This window comes from Alternaria triticimaculans (assembly GCF_023758025.1).
Source record: "Alternaria triticimaculans strain BMP 0046 chromosome Unknown scaffold_5, whole genome shotgun sequence".
NCBI lineage: Eukaryota > Fungi > Ascomycota > Dothideomycetes > Pleosporales > Pleosporaceae > Alternaria > Alternaria triticimaculans.
Window position 1 is genome coordinate 1,179,963 of NW_026055962.1, and position 17,289 is coordinate 1,197,251.

The window sequence follows — 17,289 nt, forward strand, 5'->3', positions numbered from 1 at the left end:
ACGATGGTATGAGTAGAATAGTATGACCTTACGATCCTTCAATGATATTTCCTTCTGGTTCTTACCTTATGTTTGCGCTCATCTCATTGGTTCAGTGTGATTTGGACGTCTACTTTAAAATCAATCAAATCCAGGGTTGTGCTCGTATTCTGCGGTACCTGCAAGGTGTCCGTACGTTTGTTTACAGGCCATGTTTATGCCCTAAACTCAATATATATATGTATATATATGTATATATCACGCGCAAACATTGTGGTCATTAACACCCGCTGACATGTTGAACACCCATTAATTAGAAGTGTCTTACTCGAGAGAATTGGTATATATATTCGCCTTCAGCCTCGCATCTATAGCTTAGCCTTGTTCTGCACCTTCTTGAAGATAGGCTCCAGCTTCGTCGCGCTCATAACGTTTCCCTTGACCTTCAACTTCCCGCTCATAAACAGCTTCTGAGCATTCGCGTTGCCGGCCGCAAGCTTGCCAAAGTCCTCGTCGCTCAGCACCAATGTGGCGGTAGCCTTCTTGCCAGCCGGGGCGGGACCCTTGCCGACTGTGCCGGTCTCCTTGAGATCAAGGTACCATGTTTCTTGTGTGCCGGCCTTGTTTTTGAGTGTGAAAGCGAAGATGGCCTTGCCGTTCTTGATGGCGTCTTTGCGGTCGGCGTCGGAAGCGGAAAGGGCTTGCGCAATCTCGTCGAAGGCGGCGGAGGCGGGGAATTCGTCTAGAAGTGTGTTAGTTACACTATTCTGAGGTTCCTTAGGAGGTTGTGAAGGGTCGGCATGTGCATACCGTTCTTGAGAGACATGTTGGCGATGTGTTGCTAGAGTGGTGATGCGCTTCGAGGAAGGTAGAGACTGATGGCGATGGTAGCTAAGCGGGAGAGGTTTGTGGAGTCGAAGTCGCGAGTGCGGAACAGTCTGGGGTATATAAGAGCGTCGGAGGCTTGTGACAGCAGTGATGATGTATGCAGCTGCGAATCTGGGGAAGCATGTGAATGAGTGAGTGGGCCGAGACCCTTGAAACGATCATGCCGAGGCATAACCGCTTTTGGATGGAGCACGTGGCCTAGTCCTTCGGCAGGGCTCGCATCTCTTTCCTCAAATTACTTCAAAGTTTAACGATCCCTAGCAGCGGACAACACTCTCAAGTTGCTGGGAAGTACTTTGAATTCATTCGCAGCGGCTTACTCCGTTGCATTTCGTCGCAGCATTGCAGTCAATCTGTGTTTCCACGAAGTGCCATTGCTACGACCTGAGAGTTCTGGACGCTGGTGAGGTAGTTGCGGCGGACATTGAGACTGAGCAGCTTGCGGCGCGTCGTTTTTTGCGTTTGATTCGACTAATGCTGTTGCATCAAGAGGTCGGGATGGTTGCGCGTTATTGCGTCGCCGCCAAGCTGAACACGTGATTACGTGGAACAAGGAACGCGTCTCATGCGGGGACCTGAGACGCGTTCTCGCTCTCCTCTCATCTCATCATTCCGCCTCCTCAACATCAACCACAAGACTTGAACATTTACTTACAGCATGAGGAATGATCTTCATCAGACCTTCGGCGAGATCTTCAACGGCGACCCATCCGCTTTCCGCAAGCAATTACTAGAGGTCCAACCTTTCACAACTGATCGAAGCAAGGCTGAAAAATGGGCAAAGAAATTGCGGTTTCTGGATATTTCCGAAATACCAGATCTACAGGCAGAGAAGCAGAAACGAGACTGCCGCTACGCACTAGCTAAGGCTCGCGGTTATTTCTACGAGCGAAAGATACCGTCACGCGAAGTCCCCATCACGGAGCGTGAAGAAGACGACGAAGACGCATACATTGCTGTCTCATGGAGATGGGCTCACTTCGATGAGCCTGAACCCCCTGTATTCGATTATCGAATCAGGAGGCCGCATGCGAAGCGGCACAAAAGTGACTTTCCGGACCGCTACATGGATCGGGTAATACAATTCGCACAGAGCGTTAATGTGTCCAAACTATGGATCGACAAGGAGTGCATATATCAGAGATCGGGAGACGAGAGAAAGTGGCCAAAAGACAAGGAACTGGGAGTTCAGATCATGGATCTAGTCTACGGCGACAGTGAAGTCTCGGTTGGCCTACTCACCGTGAAGCTTACGCGTCAACACCAAGTCGATCTTCTATCTGAACTCTTACAGGGCCGCATTTTCGTCGACCCCAAGGACAGAGAAAATCCAAAGTTGAGACCCGAAGTCAATGTTCTGGCAGTACAAAAGCTGATTCGGCGCATTCTCAGCGACCCTCGCTGGGATCGTGGCTGGATCTTCCAAGAAGATCATCTGGCCTCGAACAGGATGACCTTACTCATACCGTGTTCTGCAAGTGTTCGAAAAGATCAGGGCTATGATTTTGGTGATATCCTTGGGGACTTGAAGGTCAAACTCAAGGATCTCCGACAAAATGCGACCATGTTTTGCTTGGCTCGCCCTGAGGAACGGCGGTCTAATACCGACATACTGGAAAAGCTCAAACAATACAATATCTGCAACAAGAGCTACACACCGCCACAGGACGACCATCTGTTGCGTTCCGGGAGGAATGGCATTCGCGGTAATACTGGCGACGACAAGAACTATCAGCGCGGAAGCAGCTACGAGATTCCAGCGTACCGAACGACTACGAACTGTGTGCTCGACGATATTTGCAGCCGTTCGTTGGAGAACGAGGAGGACAGAATCGCTATCCTTGCAAACGCTCTAAGATTTACTACGCGCATAGATATCGGGAAAGGATCTCCAATACATAAGCCAGACAAATACAGCCTCTCTGTAGCTCTGCTCGCACTCATACTAATGAATGGGGAGATATTGAAGAGTACGACATGGGGATCACCTGACCGTGCGCGTCTGCCCTGCGAAAGTAACCTGATGCAGCACACGTTACAATCATATCTCGCGGCATGTCAACACGAGTTTAGTGTCCCTAATCTGCGATTCCAGCAAACTTTCGTCGACCACTGTCGTCTCAAATCCCCAACTATCACGTCTCGTGGTCTTCAGACGGAAGGCTGGCTTTTCGAACTATTCCCTCGTGAGCGATCAAGAATACGAGCAGACCAGCTCAGCCTCCGTCTCACCGATTCGGATCGAGAGGCTCTATCTGATCTAGGCCGAGGTCCAGTGCTTCGGGGTACGAAGCTCGACGAGGATGCACATACGGCATTGGATGCACTGATTCAGAAGTTGGAAGCACTATGGCCAGGTAGCAAGCTCGCCAGCTACATGCGCAGACAACTGTTTTTTGATGAACATCTGTCGCGATCAGATTTACCACCGTCTGCACCGTACGTACTAGACATGATGTTCGCACTCTATCAAGCTCTTCGCGACGATCAAGAGCTTCGTTTGGGGCGGCTGGCTTCAGCACGTCCGCATACAGAGCCAGCTGCCATCTTCATCAGGCCGGAGCCAGATGGTTGGAGGACAGAGCAAGCAACCCACTTAAACTCTAACGGAGCACCTTGCCTTGCAAAGATTTTCACGAGCTGGGATCAATCACATGATTCTGAACGACTAGCAAGCTTGGAAGTCGGTAGGAGGATCCAAGAGGCTCGTGGCAAGCGGGATTGTTTGCTTTATAGTGCTGGATGGGTGAATGGAGTTTGGTACGCGCAAGGTCAGTCAATGGGAAAATATGTCTTTCCTCTCGCGGGCATTACCGAAGATCGACATCGGGTAGAATTTGTAGCAGGCGACGGGGGAAGGAAGAGGAAGAGGAAGAGGGATGGTGGCAGCTAGTACATGCGATCTATCTTTTCAACTGATTGACAGTTTATGAAGTTCCGGCTTTGCGACACCTTCGACTTTGTTCACCGTTCTCTTTACGATCATGCAAACAAGAAGCGCACGAGCGTATCACTTGCTTCTTCACAGCCCTCCAAGAACCAACACCAATCACTCAATCAAAGCATGTCTTCCCAGACTAAAAAGCTCGTCCTGAAATTATCTCTTACCCCGCTTACATACCTGTTCACTCGCGCCAACTCGCTCTTCCAATCGCAGCGCAGGGCATGGAAAGACTTCGCCGACAGTGCTCCGGATCCTGCTCTTGTAAACCTGATCAATGGTCCCATGAAGGATACTGGAAGACTGCTGAACATGACACAAAAATTTCTGCGAAAGCTCATCGACTTGGCAGAGATCAAACTGAAGCAAGTAGAAACGGAAGCACAAATAGCCGGTGCAGAATGGCTCGCCAACCCGACCGATCCCATGAACAACGCCAAATTCCTCATGGCGAGAAAGATTCATAGCGACTACTTCAAGCATATGAGGGAGGCTTGGGATGTTGGATTAAAAATAATTCCTGGAATACAGGCGAGATTTGACGATATGGAGGACACGCTCGAGAAGCTCGCTGTGCTCATACCAATCGAGGAGCTGGCGCTGCCACTTGGGCCGTTCGTAGTCAAGGGATTAGAGGTCAACGACAGGATGTGGGTGTTTGCAATAAGGTTATTGGGCATCGTACGGACGGTTGATACCCCCCTCGGTGTTGCGACTGTGGCTGTCAACGTCGAAAAGTACCCAGAAGCGGACAAACTTGCGCGAGCAAGATACAAATTTGGGGATTACTGAGTGTCAGAGGATGAGGAAGTGTCTGGCGCGTAAGTAAGAGCACCTTAGTTCGTTGCGAAGGTCTTAGATCTGGGTATAGTGTGTGCGTTGTGCAAGCAACGAAGACGCAGCAGCGACCATCTTATATTGCCCTCTTCTAACTTAGAGTGCGATGCATACTCTAGTTCTTCTATCTTGTCCTATAGTACTGCAGTAACGCAAAGTAAATAAGCAACTTACAACTTCTAAATTCTATATGCACCTATCTAATTAGGTCCTCTTAAAAAGAGAAGTATCGTCAACACAAGAGCTTAGATCTAGGTGTTGAATTCGTAACATCGTGCGCACTGATGAAGCCCGCTAGGTCGCTTGCGCTGTCTAGTCTATAAATCGCTCTGGTCTATGCCCATCCAATTCTATAAAGGTTATATCCACTCTCGTCACCTCGTCCAATACCCCGTCTCTTCTCTACAAATTCTTTTTCCAGTATTTTGAACGTCAACCCGCTGTCGCTCTTGACACAGAACTCCGGTTCAAAAGCGGCTTCGACAGTATCAGGAATGCCTTCAAATTTGCCCGTCTTGCGCACTGTGACCATAAGCCAGAATACACCGTTCTGAGCCAGGAGATGCGCCGCACAATCACGTAACCAGGCGGCATGTTCAGGAGCGTAGACTACGTCTGAGGCGATGAGAAGATCTGATGCTGACTTCATGTGTGTAGGAGGTTGAGCCCAGTCCAGTATTGCAGTCTCTACAGGTGGTGTGTCGTATGAGCTCAAAGGGAAATTTGTCTCGATGTTTGCGTTGCAGTTCTCTAGAACCGCAGGGTGATAGTCGGTCGCCGTGATGCTGACGGGTCCAGCGCCGACCACAGGAAGTAATTTCGCGACTGCTAAACTGACGAGTCCAGTGCCTGCACCGAGCTCGATGATTGTCCGCTTCACTGCAAGACTGTCTTCAGTCAGTCCAAAGCGCTCTGGCTCGGCGCACATCATGCTACTGAGTACGATGCTGGCACCCCAAGACTGAAGTCCGACAGCTGTGTGATCTGTACTCGACAGTGGCGCGTCATTGAGCGTGACCTTGACTGAATCTCCAGATGATGTGGAGAAGCAGAAGTCTCGTGTCAGCGCCTCTTCCTCTTCATCGGCATTCTCGAATAGGTTTGAAAGAATGAAGCCGGCATCGTCGACAAGTTTTTCTCGTACATCGTCATCGACCTGCATTTCTTCCGACCGCGCGAGGAGCGAGTTTAGCCATTGGGTGGCGAAAGTGCGCTCGAATGGGTCTGCACGCAGAGCTGCTGTCACCTCTTCGGTTGTGACTTGGTTTTCATCATCTTCGCCTTCGTCTTGAGACGCGTAACCGGAATCCGCGGGTCCAGGGGGTGAGACGATAGACGTGTGCTCTCTTTTCGATGTCGGGTGTGGGATAGTAGTTGGAAGGCGTACAGGACAGTACAGCGTTTGTAGGTTCTTAAGAGCGGCGAATATCTGGTCTTCCGATACCGATAGCAGTGAACGAATAGGTGGTAAGCTGCTTGATGGTGGCAGACAACTGCCTGTAAGACTGTCACTCATCTGACGCCTCGCTAACAAATGAACAGACCAAGGAACGCACACAGGGAAAAGGAATGTGGAGAGAAGGAAGAAAGAACTGGAGAAGACGTGGAGACAAGGGTTCAGTCAGAAAAATTAATCGGCCAAGGCAAGGGACAATTTGACGATACTTAGTTTAGCCTCACGCTCGGGCAAAGTCGTGACTTCTAGATCTTTTCACCGCCTGTCATTAGGCATCGTGGGCGTATGTTTGGATCGAAAAGGCAGGTGCACAGGAAGAGCTTGCTCCGTCGGATTTGCACATTGCATGCTAAAATCGTAGTACCCGTCACACTCGACATGTACAAGACGACTTGCGGCACTGTAAATGGGTCAGCCGGTACATCTAGGGGTAGCGATTTTTGCGTGGGATGGCTATTGCCACGTGGGTCGCTAAGCCGAGCCTCATCGACGCTAGACCACGGAAGGCATAGCCACCAGATCCAATGGTCAGAGACCCATCCTAGAAAACTTCGGTCAACACCGGCAAATACGAATTGTGCCGACGGAAATAGCCTTGAAACATCTTGGTATACTCTATCAGGAATCTCGCGCAACACGTCGATTGTAGCACTAGTGGCTTGGAACCGCCTTGTGGGCTAATGCCCAGGCTGCTCAGTCTCTAGCTACGCGGTCTTTACGGTCGTGTTCTTAGGTAGACAGCGATGGACAATCCTGCTCTCTTCCGATTACAACTCATTTCTCCACCATCTTCTCATGCATAGCTTCCGGAGGTGTATCCGTGCCTTCACCATCCACAACCATTGGCCCCTTACCCGGCTTCTTCCTCCCAGTGATGTCCATGTAGATCGACTTGAATGTCCTGACACTTGTTTTTCTCCCCTCCCAAAGCGGATACAACCCTACTGCGAAGCACGAGCAAAACATCCACAAAATGCCCACAACAACCCATCCAGTGAAGAACTTCTTGCTGAAAATATACGAAGAACCGTACATGGGCATGGGCCAAAGCACGAGGAATGATATTGCCATGAAGAGCGTGAGCCAGCGCGCAATACGCGATGCTTTGAGCAACTTGGCTTGTTCCTCTTCATCAGCTTCGATGGCTCGTCGTTGTTCACCGGGGATTCGTTCTAGGTCGACATTCGCGTCAAGAGCAAGATCGTGGTCGTCGCCTCTACGGATAGCCTTCATGCTCTGCCAATCGTAGTTCTGGGGTCCGAAAGCGTACGTGAAGACGGGGATGAAAACAATGGGAGAGAGGAGGGCGACAACGTTTCCTGCTAGCATAGGGTTGTTGGCGCCGGTAGTGAGCACAGTGAGTTCTCCACTCTCTTTCTGTGCGGTGACGAGCCAAGCAATAAGGGAGCAGGCGAAGCCGAGAGGTGGTGTGAAGGTTGCTGCGACCCAGTTCATCTTCGACCACATCAGCGTTAGAGTGGCGGGCAGGACAGCGGACGAGATTATGACGCCCATGAGGAGATATAGGTAGCCCATGCTGATGCCGATGTAGTAAAGCCCTGTACTCCAGGCTGCCATTGCGACAGCGAAGCCGACAACCATGGTGTGAGACATGTAGATGAGTTGTTTCCCTGTAGCTTTAGGGTTGACATAAGTCTATGTTTCGTCAGCTCAATAATTTGCTTTCATGACCAGTAAAGTCAAGCTTACCTGGTAGAAGTCATAGGTGAAAATGGAAGAAACGGCAATCAGCTCAGCAGACATGGCGCTGGTCACAGCCATGAAGACGAGAAGCAGAACTGCAGCCGCTCCTCCCGAACCCATCAGGGCAACAGCGGCCGTGGGCAACACAAGCCCAGCCGTCACATCAGCATCAGCCATGCGGTTAGGATAGCCGGGGAAAACAGGGTTGTTCTCCAGGGCGATCGCGCTGAGACCCATCGTGGTAGCGGCTAGCCATGGAATCGCGAACCAGGACAGACCACCAATGATGTATCCGGGAAGAGCATCGACGGGACTGGCAGCGATGGCTTTGTTATAGTATCCGTTGTCGCAGAACACAGTACCGAAGTTGCCCACGATGTTGATCACGAAGAAGATTGCACCTTCTTTCGATCGCATGGTTAGGTAAGAGCCTCCGGCGTTCCCTTCGACTGGGTGATCCGATGCGGCTTGTACCAGTAGATCGAAGACTTTCCCAGGGCTTCCGAGATTCTCGTTGGTCGCATATGCGGTGAAGGCAAACATCAAGAGGATGATCAGAATGACAACAGTGTGTGCTAGAGGTAATTTTAGCGACTTTTTGCTGCAAATGTAGAAGAGAGTAACTTACCATAGTCAGTCAAGAAAGTGGCCTTGATGCCTCCAAACATGGTGTAAAGAACTACACCAACAGGTAACAGGAAGCAAGCAGCAGCAGTTGGCATGCCGGTGAGCTTGAGTAGGTTAGTACAGATATATCATTCGCCGCGTTTGACGTACCGAAGTCACAACAGCGGAGCCTCCAGTCAACAACATCGAAGTGACAAGGATGTTGGTAAAGAGACCAAAGACCATAAAAACGACGTGCGTGACTGGACCGTATCTGGCTCGAATAACCTCAAGGAAGGTATGTGCATTAGGTGCTCTTCGTTTCAGCTCGATAGCAATCGTAGCAAATAGGATGATCTGCACAGTCGCTCCCGAGGCGTACCAGAAGGGGCCAGATACTCCATATCGGTAGGCGACTGCGCTCGATTGGAGAAGTGTTGCCGCCCATGTCCAAGATGATACTACGGCTGACGCGACAAGTCCCGATTTTACTGTACGACCAGCTGTCGAGAACATCTCAGAGGTTTGGAGTTCATAGTTGTATCTCTTCAGCACGAATGTCGTCAAGATCATACCGAAGCTTTGCCGAGTTAGTAATGCCCATGTATGAGAGACGTAAGACCTACGAGAAGGCAAAGCCTAAACCGATTACAATGCCATAGCCAAAGCCTTGGCTTAGCGGCGGAGGTGTACTCATGCTGGGTGAGTTAAAGACACCTCAAGTGACGAGCAGCTGGCAAGTGGAAAGTGCGATGCCAGAGGGATGTCGGAAGTTGAAATATGATTAACCTTACTGCTTAGCTTCGCTTGGGAGATTTCGCAGAAAGCTTCGGTCATGATCTGCCGGCATACGACCTCTAGGAGAGGGCTTTAACCATGATAAAGCAAGAGCATTACCGTTCATCGGCCGCACGCATAAGGCAGGTATAGCCAACCGTAGGGCTAGCGTGCATATTCGCGGATAATTATTAAAGGTGACAGCGATCACAGCTCGACATCTGCATGGTTCTGCAGGCTTTCGTGGGGTTGGGCAACAGGAGGATGCACACCATGTGCGGAAACGATCTTCCAACCCCGGTATGGTCCGATAACGCGGCGGAACGATGTAGATAAGATGCCAACTTTTGTGTGGCAGTTTTTACTCACAGCTAGATTGTAACCAATCGCAGGCCTGTACAGCTTCGAGATTGTTGGGTTCAAGCAGCTGCTCGCGGCTGTCAAAACGCGGCTGTGTATCGCGTTGTTGAATGGATTGCCATGCGAGAGGTAAACGCTGACGATTTCGCAGCTTTCTAGCCATGAACGTCGAAACTACCGAGGCCAAGGTTTGTAAACTCGATGACAAGATGCAGGAAAGCCGTTGGAGCACGGAAAAAGCATCTGTCCAGCGTCTCTTCCGTCAAGCTTCCAGCGGCAATCTTAGCAGGCTCGCTTAGTTGCCAGTCGCGACGCGTCATTGGCTGTTCTGCATCTCTTATCTCTTTGGCGGGATTGGCAGCCCCAGATGCCACATCGCGTTGGGATCACGCCGTCAGCGGGGATTATCGAGTGCAATCGGTCTGTGCGGGTCGGGCAGGCGTTCGATTGCCTTTCAACGGTGTGGCATAGCACCTACTAGCGCTCTTGTATGCAAAACGTACCCTTCCCTTCAATGTGTCGCCAATGCATTGTATATCTGGCTCAGTATGTGTCGTGCGACCAGCGTAGAGTACTGGACTTGGACTTTAAGAAGGAGCGAGCGTCATGGTAGCGCAGGCGGTCTTTCCATTGACATGGCTAGCTCGGGCTTGGCGGAGCAGGAACAAACATCAACACCGTAAACCTCGACCTTGCATCGTCGCATTTTGCGAGTCTAATGAGATATATGGTGGTTGAATAGCCTTGCAAGGACGAAGCCTTCTAGAGTTGCTATGTTGTCCTGGTTTCGTCACGAAACACCACAGCTTGACCCATCCCGAAGCTTGAGCATGGGAAACCGTGAAGATATCATTATCCTCACGATACTCTTAGTCGCCAATACGCCGCAAAGGCTGACCCGTATCGCAAGCGAGACTGCTGTGTTGTTCATGTTGGAGAGACTGCCGCTCTTGGAGACGCTAACCGGATTGAGGCAACATGTCGTGAGTAAAAGGGCGACGCCAAGGTAGAGCTTGTGTACAAGGGCGGAGTGTATAACCCGTCTCGTGTCCAAATTTAAAGTCATCATCACGTCTCACGGTCGGAGTTTTGAGAAAGAGGTTTGAAGTGAGAGTATTGATTCTTCATCAAATCCATGTACTACTGTGGGTATCTCGTACACCAAAACTGGCTAAACATAATATTTTAGGACCACCAAACAGCGACTCCTCAGCAATGCAACGTTTCATACATTTCCAGCTTTAGGCCTACGAGCCTGAGCTGAAGTTGGATCCGTCTAGAACGACAAGACCTGCGACCGTCGCACTGGACAGAGTGGAGAAAACACCTGTAATGAGAGCGGACATTGCGAGACGCGATACGTCACCGCTGCGGCCAGGACTAATCTGACTGAGCACACCAATTTGTGTACCCAGGGATCCAATGTTGCCGAAACCGCAGAGAGCGTAGGTAGCGATAAGGCGGGAGCGTGGGCTCAGGTCGTGGTAGGGGGACGCGGGGTCCTCGTCGGTGAGCGATTGGAACGCAACGAACTCGTTCGTGATGACCTTGATACCGATGAGACGAGCAACAAGAATCAGGTCGTTGCCTTGACGCGATACACCGAGGAGGAAAGCGACAGGGTACAAAAGGTAGCCGAGGATCAACTCGAGTGTCAAGTCATAGTCGCCGTCGAGGTTGATGTAGCGTCCCCACCAGGTGAGCAGTCCGTCGACCAGGTTGAGAAGAGCGATAATACACAAGAGCGTAGAGACGATCATACCGGCGATCTTGAGACCGAGCCAGGCACCGTTGGCAAAGGCGTGGAGGGCGTTGGCGGCCTTGTGCTCATCGTCGTCGGGCACGACAACACGACCGGCGGTAAGAGTCTCCTCAGTCTCCGGGTATCGCAGCTTACTGAAAGCGAGCGATGCAGGGATACTCATAACGCAAGATGAAATCAGGGCTTGCGGGTTAAGGCCCATACCGATGTAGGCGACCAAAACACTACCGGCAATAGTAGCGAATCCAGAGCACATGACCTGGTGCATCTCGGCCATGGTGAGATGGGCAACGAAAGGCTTGATCAACATAGCAGATTCACCCTGGCCGATGAAAGGAGAGGCAGACGCGACCACGGCCTCAGCACCGGATACTCGCATGGACCAGAAGAAGAAGACGGCGAATTTGCCAATGAACCACTGGAGAATGCCCCAGTAGTACAAGAGCTGGACGAACGAGACGAAGAAGATAATGGCTGGGATGACGCTGAACATGAAGTACGTGTTCTGAGAGATCTCTGGGGTGGTCAAGAAGGCGACACCATCCCTAGCGAAACCCAAGAGCAGGCGAGCAAGCTCAGAGATGAAGTTGAAGATGTCGTATCCAGCCTTGGTACGGAGAACGAACAGCGCGATGATGAACTGCATGAGCATACCGACGATGACGGTATGCCATACAATCTTGCTGCGGTTGCGGGAAGTCGCCCAGAACATGAAGATGAAGACGGCGAGACCGAACAGCGAAACGGCGCGGTTTGCGCGGGTATTGTCCTCGCTCTCTTCGCTGGCGAATGATCCGACAATGATGACAGCGATGGCAAGGCAAGCAGCGGCAGGAATGCGCATCTTCTCCGGGATGAGGTTGGCAATTCTCGTTCCAGTGTTGGCCCAGACCCAGTGCATGGGCTTGGTGACGATGGTGATGGGAACGTGCAGAGTGATCAGGCGGATCATAATGGCCAGCCAGAACAAGAATGGGATGATCCAGTTCTTGTCGTTGCGGTGCACGACTACACTGGCAATCCACCATCTGGTACTGTTAGCTCGAAGCACTCGAGACGATGGACGTTAAAATGCGCCTTACCCGGTGAAGAGCGCTCCAATGAAGATGTGGACAGGCAGTCTGAACGTCCGGTAGAAAGCACTAAAAGAAGTGTACCAGGGCTTCTTCTCTGCCTCCATCTCGGGATCAGAAGAGCTGCGCGTAGCCTTCTCGACTGCATAGTCGTAGCCACCGGCCTTCTCAATGTCATGCTTCTCGTTGACCGGGTGGCGCTGGTGGAGGTTGGTGCTGTCAACACCAATGGGCGTGAATTGGCTGGCGCTGTCAAGACCACTGGGCCGGAACAACTTGCTGGTCGGCTCGTCTGTGGTTCCGGTGGTGTAGACAACGTTGTCAGGGTGGGCCGCACGCGCGCTGTGGTGCACGTGTTCGTGGTGGTGCTCGCGCGCAATGTCTAGCGCCGGGTCGTCATTGCGGGCGACACCGGGCATTGGTGAGCCGTTGTGTTGGTCGCGGATATCAGCCATGGCGACGAATAGGCACAAGGGCAATTCCTGAACAGAGGTTGAACGACGAGGAACTGTTGGTTCTCATATCGAGGTCGGCCCTCGCGGAATTATATTTTCGCACCGTGGCACGCGCTACCACCAAAGTGGAGGGATCGCACCGTCGCTGGCCCAGACAAACAGTTGAACGGGCTCCAGACGGTCACTTGGCAACTTCCTCTTTTGCACTGGCTAGAGCACAGTAGCACAGGGTTCCATTGGCTCCCGGTCGTCTCCGCTTTCTGGAATATCTACCGTCTCATGTTGGTGCTCGCTTACTCGCTGTTCACACGCCTGTCTCTTGTGTCAACGCGACCCAGTACCGGCCGACCTACCGCGCTTCTGCAACCCGGACCAGGTTCTTATCTTTCCCCAGCCTTGATAGCCTGTCCAAGCGCCAATCACGGAGATGAACGTGCTGGAACGCCCGCCCAGTCCGTGATAAGCGGCGGCGAATATGCGCCCCTCCTCGGTTGAGGCTCTGTTTTGGGCTTCGCGTGGCGTTCTCGAAGCAACACCTCTGCCTTGACAACCCGACCTCCATCGTCTTCCCCGAGGTCGACGTTTCCGCTGCCCTGGGTCATGTGCAGAAGCAATTCCCAGGGTCTCGCAGCAATTACACAGGGGCGAAGACAGCATCTGCGAACCGTCGTGGTCGCTGAATTTCGCTTGTACTTTGTCTTTGTGGACCCTCCGGAATGCAGATCAGACCGGGTACTCCGTCTGACGCAAGGAGACCAACCCACTCCTATCAGTACGCTGCAGCGGGACACGCGCGAACGCCATGGTAGCACACGGCGTGCGCCTCCATCAGCGAGTGTTGGATTGGTGTCCCTCAATGCTATCTGACCAACGGGTCTCGACCAGCGCTATCACCATCATTCCGATAACCAGGTCTACGCTAGGGACGCTGGACCATCGAGCGCGCTTGTGGTGTCCTGCAGCTGAAGGAAGCTGGGGTTCTTATCACGAGGGCACGCATCGAGATATATGCGCCGAATCATGTCGCGGACTTCGCCTGTGTATACACTTTGGATAGCCGCTGTCTTGGCTGGCCGAGCGATCCTGACATGCTTTTGGACGCCAGACGCATTGTAATGAATGCCGTTCAAGATCCGCAGGTGGCCTTGGGACTAGCCTTGTCCCTTCCCCGCAGCGGGCCCAGCTCCATGCGGTAGCACATCGTGTGGGCTGGCATCATTTCGAGCTGGACTGCGAAGCCAGCCCTCCCGAATTCCTACATCACGGTGCTCATCACATAGGGAAATGTCTTCTTCGCGTTGCTCCAGCTTGACGTCCGACGCATAGCACTAGGCCAAGTTGTCGGCACTTCTCCCATGTCAGGCTTACCACCCCACCCGAGGCCAACCGAATGGTTACAATTTACTGTACCTAATCATACTTTGCGTGGCGTCTGCTAAGAGCAGAATCACGGAATACTAACAACTAAGAGGCACAGCCATCCGCGGAGCCTCTATTCACTGATTACATATATTCGATTCGAAGGATTATGGTCGATGCAGCGCCTTATTCGCAATTCGGAGCACCTTACTTTTTGCATCCGTGCTGTCCGTCATCTCGGTCAGTTCCTATCAGTGTCTGGGAGAGAGTCTCCACTTTCCGAGACGAAACACGGGTGAAATAGATGTGTGTGTACACCACGTCAAGCAAACACGAGCCTATACATCTGCGCTATTGCGTAAGGCCTCTCAACTAGTGTTGGGTGCAAATCACAGCGATATCACGATTATAATCGTATGTTTGCGAAGGACAAGCCGGGACTGCCGGAGCTGATCTAGGTACACCCATCAGCAACAGGAACCCCCAGATCCAGTGCACAGCTCCATGTCGGGGTTGTGAATTGAATCGCTTAATACACTTTCTTTTGGGCAAGTCGTCTTTCTTTTAAAGATGTTGTGCTTTCACTTGATCAAATCACAGTTCCCCCGAAACACGATCAGTACCGCCTCCGAACGACTCTAGGCTACTTCCGCGTTATTTATCCCAACGAGCTTAGCATCCTCGTCCTCTTCGTCCACCGCACTGCAGCTCATACTTCCTAGCGCGCACTGCACAAGCCTCCTTACCGTCCACAAAGCTTGTTCCCTCGCTTCTCTGTCGTGGCTGTCACGTAGACGAGCACCACACCCCGTCGCTAACCCGCGAAGCCTTATTCAAAAACCATCAACCGAGTACATCAAACGCTACGGACGCCACAATAAGGTTGCGGGACACGACATGTTAGCATTGTGCAATTGCACCAAACATGTTTGGCCCACGGCTACCTACTTTCGTTTAGGTTGATCACAGAATCTGGTCCCACGTACCTAGCCTTGCGAACGTGTGCTTGGTGCTACCGCGTGCTAACCCGTGATGTGAACCTCATGCGGAGAGCAAACACGAAATCACACATGTCGTGATTTGAAAGTATGCAATAATATTGACAGGTGTCAACAGTGCTCACGTAGAGTTGCGTGACGGTTCGTTATGAAGCGACTCAGTTCGATCTATCGGGGATGTGCTGGGCACAACAGGGAATATTTATTGACACAGCAAGTAGGCCACATAGATAAATCAATATTCCAATATCGGTATGTCACTTCATCACACTTTGCGCCCCATATGATTGCTCAGCCAATATGCACAGGTTCACTGCACACCCAACATCTCATTGCATGTTCTCATAAGATGAGTACGAACAAGTGATTCGAATACGTAACGACAAAGGGTATAATCAGCCCGACCGAACCCTCAACCAATACTACCATACCATACACCTTACACCTTACCCAATGCCGCTAAACAACAAGACTGTTGATGATGATAATACAAGTTGCCATAACCCATATAACAAACGCCCCCTATGCACGGCTTAATCAGAGTGATCGGACCCCAAACCTCTTACTTGCCTGTCAACTCGCCTTCCAGGTGCTGGTAGTTTGTTAGTTATGATGTTGCTGCGTTAGACACGAAAGTGTTGAATACTTACCGACCACTCTGGAATGTCACGTATCCGCTGCCACATATATCTTTCCAAACGATTCGCCGCCTTTGCGTACGGCGTGCTTTCATTGTTGTATTTGCGGCAATTGTCGAAGATGAGCTTGGCATCTCTGATAAAGTCCTCGGGAGTAGGATAAAGATCCTTTTCGTGTTTCTCTTCCATGGTCGCGAGATCCATGGGCTCCTTGATGACGTCGTAATAGTCAAGCACCTCATCCTTATTGACGGGCTGTTGGAACGGCCAGGCGTTGCTGTTGTTCTGCATGTCGTTGAGGAGATGGAGAAGGGCATTGTAGTTGGGCCCGTGGCGGGGCGCGCGAGCGAGTTCGTCCATGACAGGTGACCAGCCGGAGTTCTTGATGGCAGGAATGGTCAGGGGGTCGATGGCTTTCAGTTCGCCCTTTGCCCATTGCGCCGGCGGCGCGTGGACTTCGTAGCTCTTGCTCACAGCCCTTATCTTGGCGTTTGCGCATTCCTTCTGCTTCAAGAGCATTCTGCCGCTTTCCAAGTATCTTATCTTGGGCACCATGCTACACTGCATGATGGTGCCGCCTTCGTAGTCCTTGATGTAGCCCATCCATCTTGACTTTTCCAGGGTAATCTCTTTGGTGAAGCCTTGTTTTTTGAAGTATCCGATGGCGTAGTTGTCGGCGTAGGTCAAGAAGTGCATGACCTGCGAGGTGGCTTTAACGTAGTCTTTGAGATGTGACATGAGATGGGCACCGTAGCCCTTAACCTGCTGATCAGAGGAGATGGCGCAAAAGACGATTTCGGCGAACTGGCCTTTGTCGAAGGGACGGTATGTTATGCCACTGGAACGTTGTATTGTCAGCGTCTGACCAGACATGGGACGAGAGCCTTAACATACCCTACCACCTCGAGGGGATGTTTCACGATGGCTATGCTCAGATGGGTTCTGTCGTAGACGAGGCGCGCAATGTAGTCTTTTGGCATCTTGGGCAACTGTTTCTGGAAGATACACTTCAAGCCTGTCAAGATGATGGTGCTCTCCCTCTCCCCATCATTGTTGACTACTCTGAATTCAATCTCCCCATTGCGCTCTTCTATGACGGCGGGTTTCTCGGGGAATGGCACTATACGTTTCACGGGAGGCGCGGGGGCATCGTCGGCGGCAGAAGGTGTCGAGGGGTCCTGCTTTATGCGCTTGGGAGAGCCGTTGGGAGGGTCGGTGGTTGCCTTGCGCTTAGCTTCATCGCGAGCCAGGTTAGCTTGTAGTTCGCGAAGTCGTGTGTTGGAAGAAGACTGCCGGGTGTGTCGGCGAGGTATGGGGGGAGGAGCGAGCAGTGGTGAAGTTGGGGGAGAGGTGGGATAGCCCAACACGTCGCGCAACTGCGGGATGTCGTTGCGGGGAGACATGCCAGGCTTGTGGGTACGATGCACGTCTGTTGACGCGCATGAAGCTGGAGAGG

General features: G+C 51.7%; 6 protein-coding genes across 6 annotated transcripts; 1 reads left to right on the forward strand and 5 right to left on the reverse strand.

The window, feature by feature from the left end:
- Positions 1-347: 347 nt before the first annotated feature.
- On the reverse strand, positions 348-805 carry J4E78_004712 (uncharacterized protein; the record flags this gene model as incomplete). Its single annotated transcript, XM_049365340.1, has 2 exons — positions 348-721; positions 790-805. 2 exons carry the CDS (start codon positions 803-805, stop codon positions 348-350), a joined length of 390 nt encoding a protein of 129 aa, XP_049223141.1.
- Positions 806-1,525: 720 nt separating this feature from the next.
- J4E78_004713 (uncharacterized protein) lies at positions 1,526-4,600 on the forward strand (the record flags this gene model as incomplete). The annotated part of the gene is made up of 3 exons (XM_049365341.1): positions 1,526-3,306; positions 3,714-3,759; positions 3,794-4,600. 3 exons carry the CDS (start codon positions 1,526-1,528, stop codon positions 4,598-4,600), a joined length of 2,634 nt encoding a protein of 877 aa, XP_049223142.1.
- Positions 4,601-4,979: 379 nt separating this feature from the next.
- J4E78_004714 (uncharacterized protein) lies at positions 4,980-6,161 on the reverse strand (the record flags this gene model as incomplete). Its single annotated transcript, XM_049365342.1, has 1 exon — positions 4,980-6,161. One exon carries the CDS (start codon positions 6,159-6,161, stop codon positions 4,980-4,982), a length of 1,182 nt encoding a protein of 393 aa, XP_049223143.1.
- A 714-nt stretch (positions 6,162-6,875) lies between these two features.
- On the reverse strand, positions 6,876-9,108 carry J4E78_004715 (uncharacterized protein; the record flags this gene model as incomplete). The annotated part of the gene is made up of 5 exons (XM_049365343.1): positions 6,876-7,757; positions 7,812-8,380; positions 8,434-8,536; positions 8,583-8,991; positions 9,038-9,108. 5 exons carry the CDS (start codon positions 9,106-9,108, stop codon positions 6,876-6,878), a joined length of 2,034 nt encoding a protein of 677 aa, XP_049223144.1.
- A 1,687-nt stretch (positions 9,109-10,795) lies between these two features.
- Positions 10,796-12,838, reverse strand: J4E78_004716 (uncharacterized protein; the record flags this gene model as incomplete). The annotated part of the gene is made up of 2 exons (XM_049365344.1): positions 10,796-12,338; positions 12,393-12,838. The coding sequence occupies 2 exons, from the start codon at positions 12,836-12,838 to the stop codon at positions 10,796-10,798; spliced, it is 1,989 nt and encodes a 662-aa protein (XP_049223145.1).
- A 2,919-nt stretch (positions 12,839-15,757) lies between these two features.
- GCN5 (histone acetyltransferase) lies at positions 15,758-17,236 on the reverse strand (the record flags this gene model as incomplete). Its single annotated transcript, XM_049365345.1, has 3 exons — positions 15,758-15,787; positions 15,846-16,671; positions 16,728-17,236. 3 exons carry the CDS (start codon positions 17,234-17,236, stop codon positions 15,758-15,760), a joined length of 1,365 nt encoding a protein of 454 aa, XP_049223146.1.
- Positions 17,237-17,289: the final 53 nt, after the last annotated feature.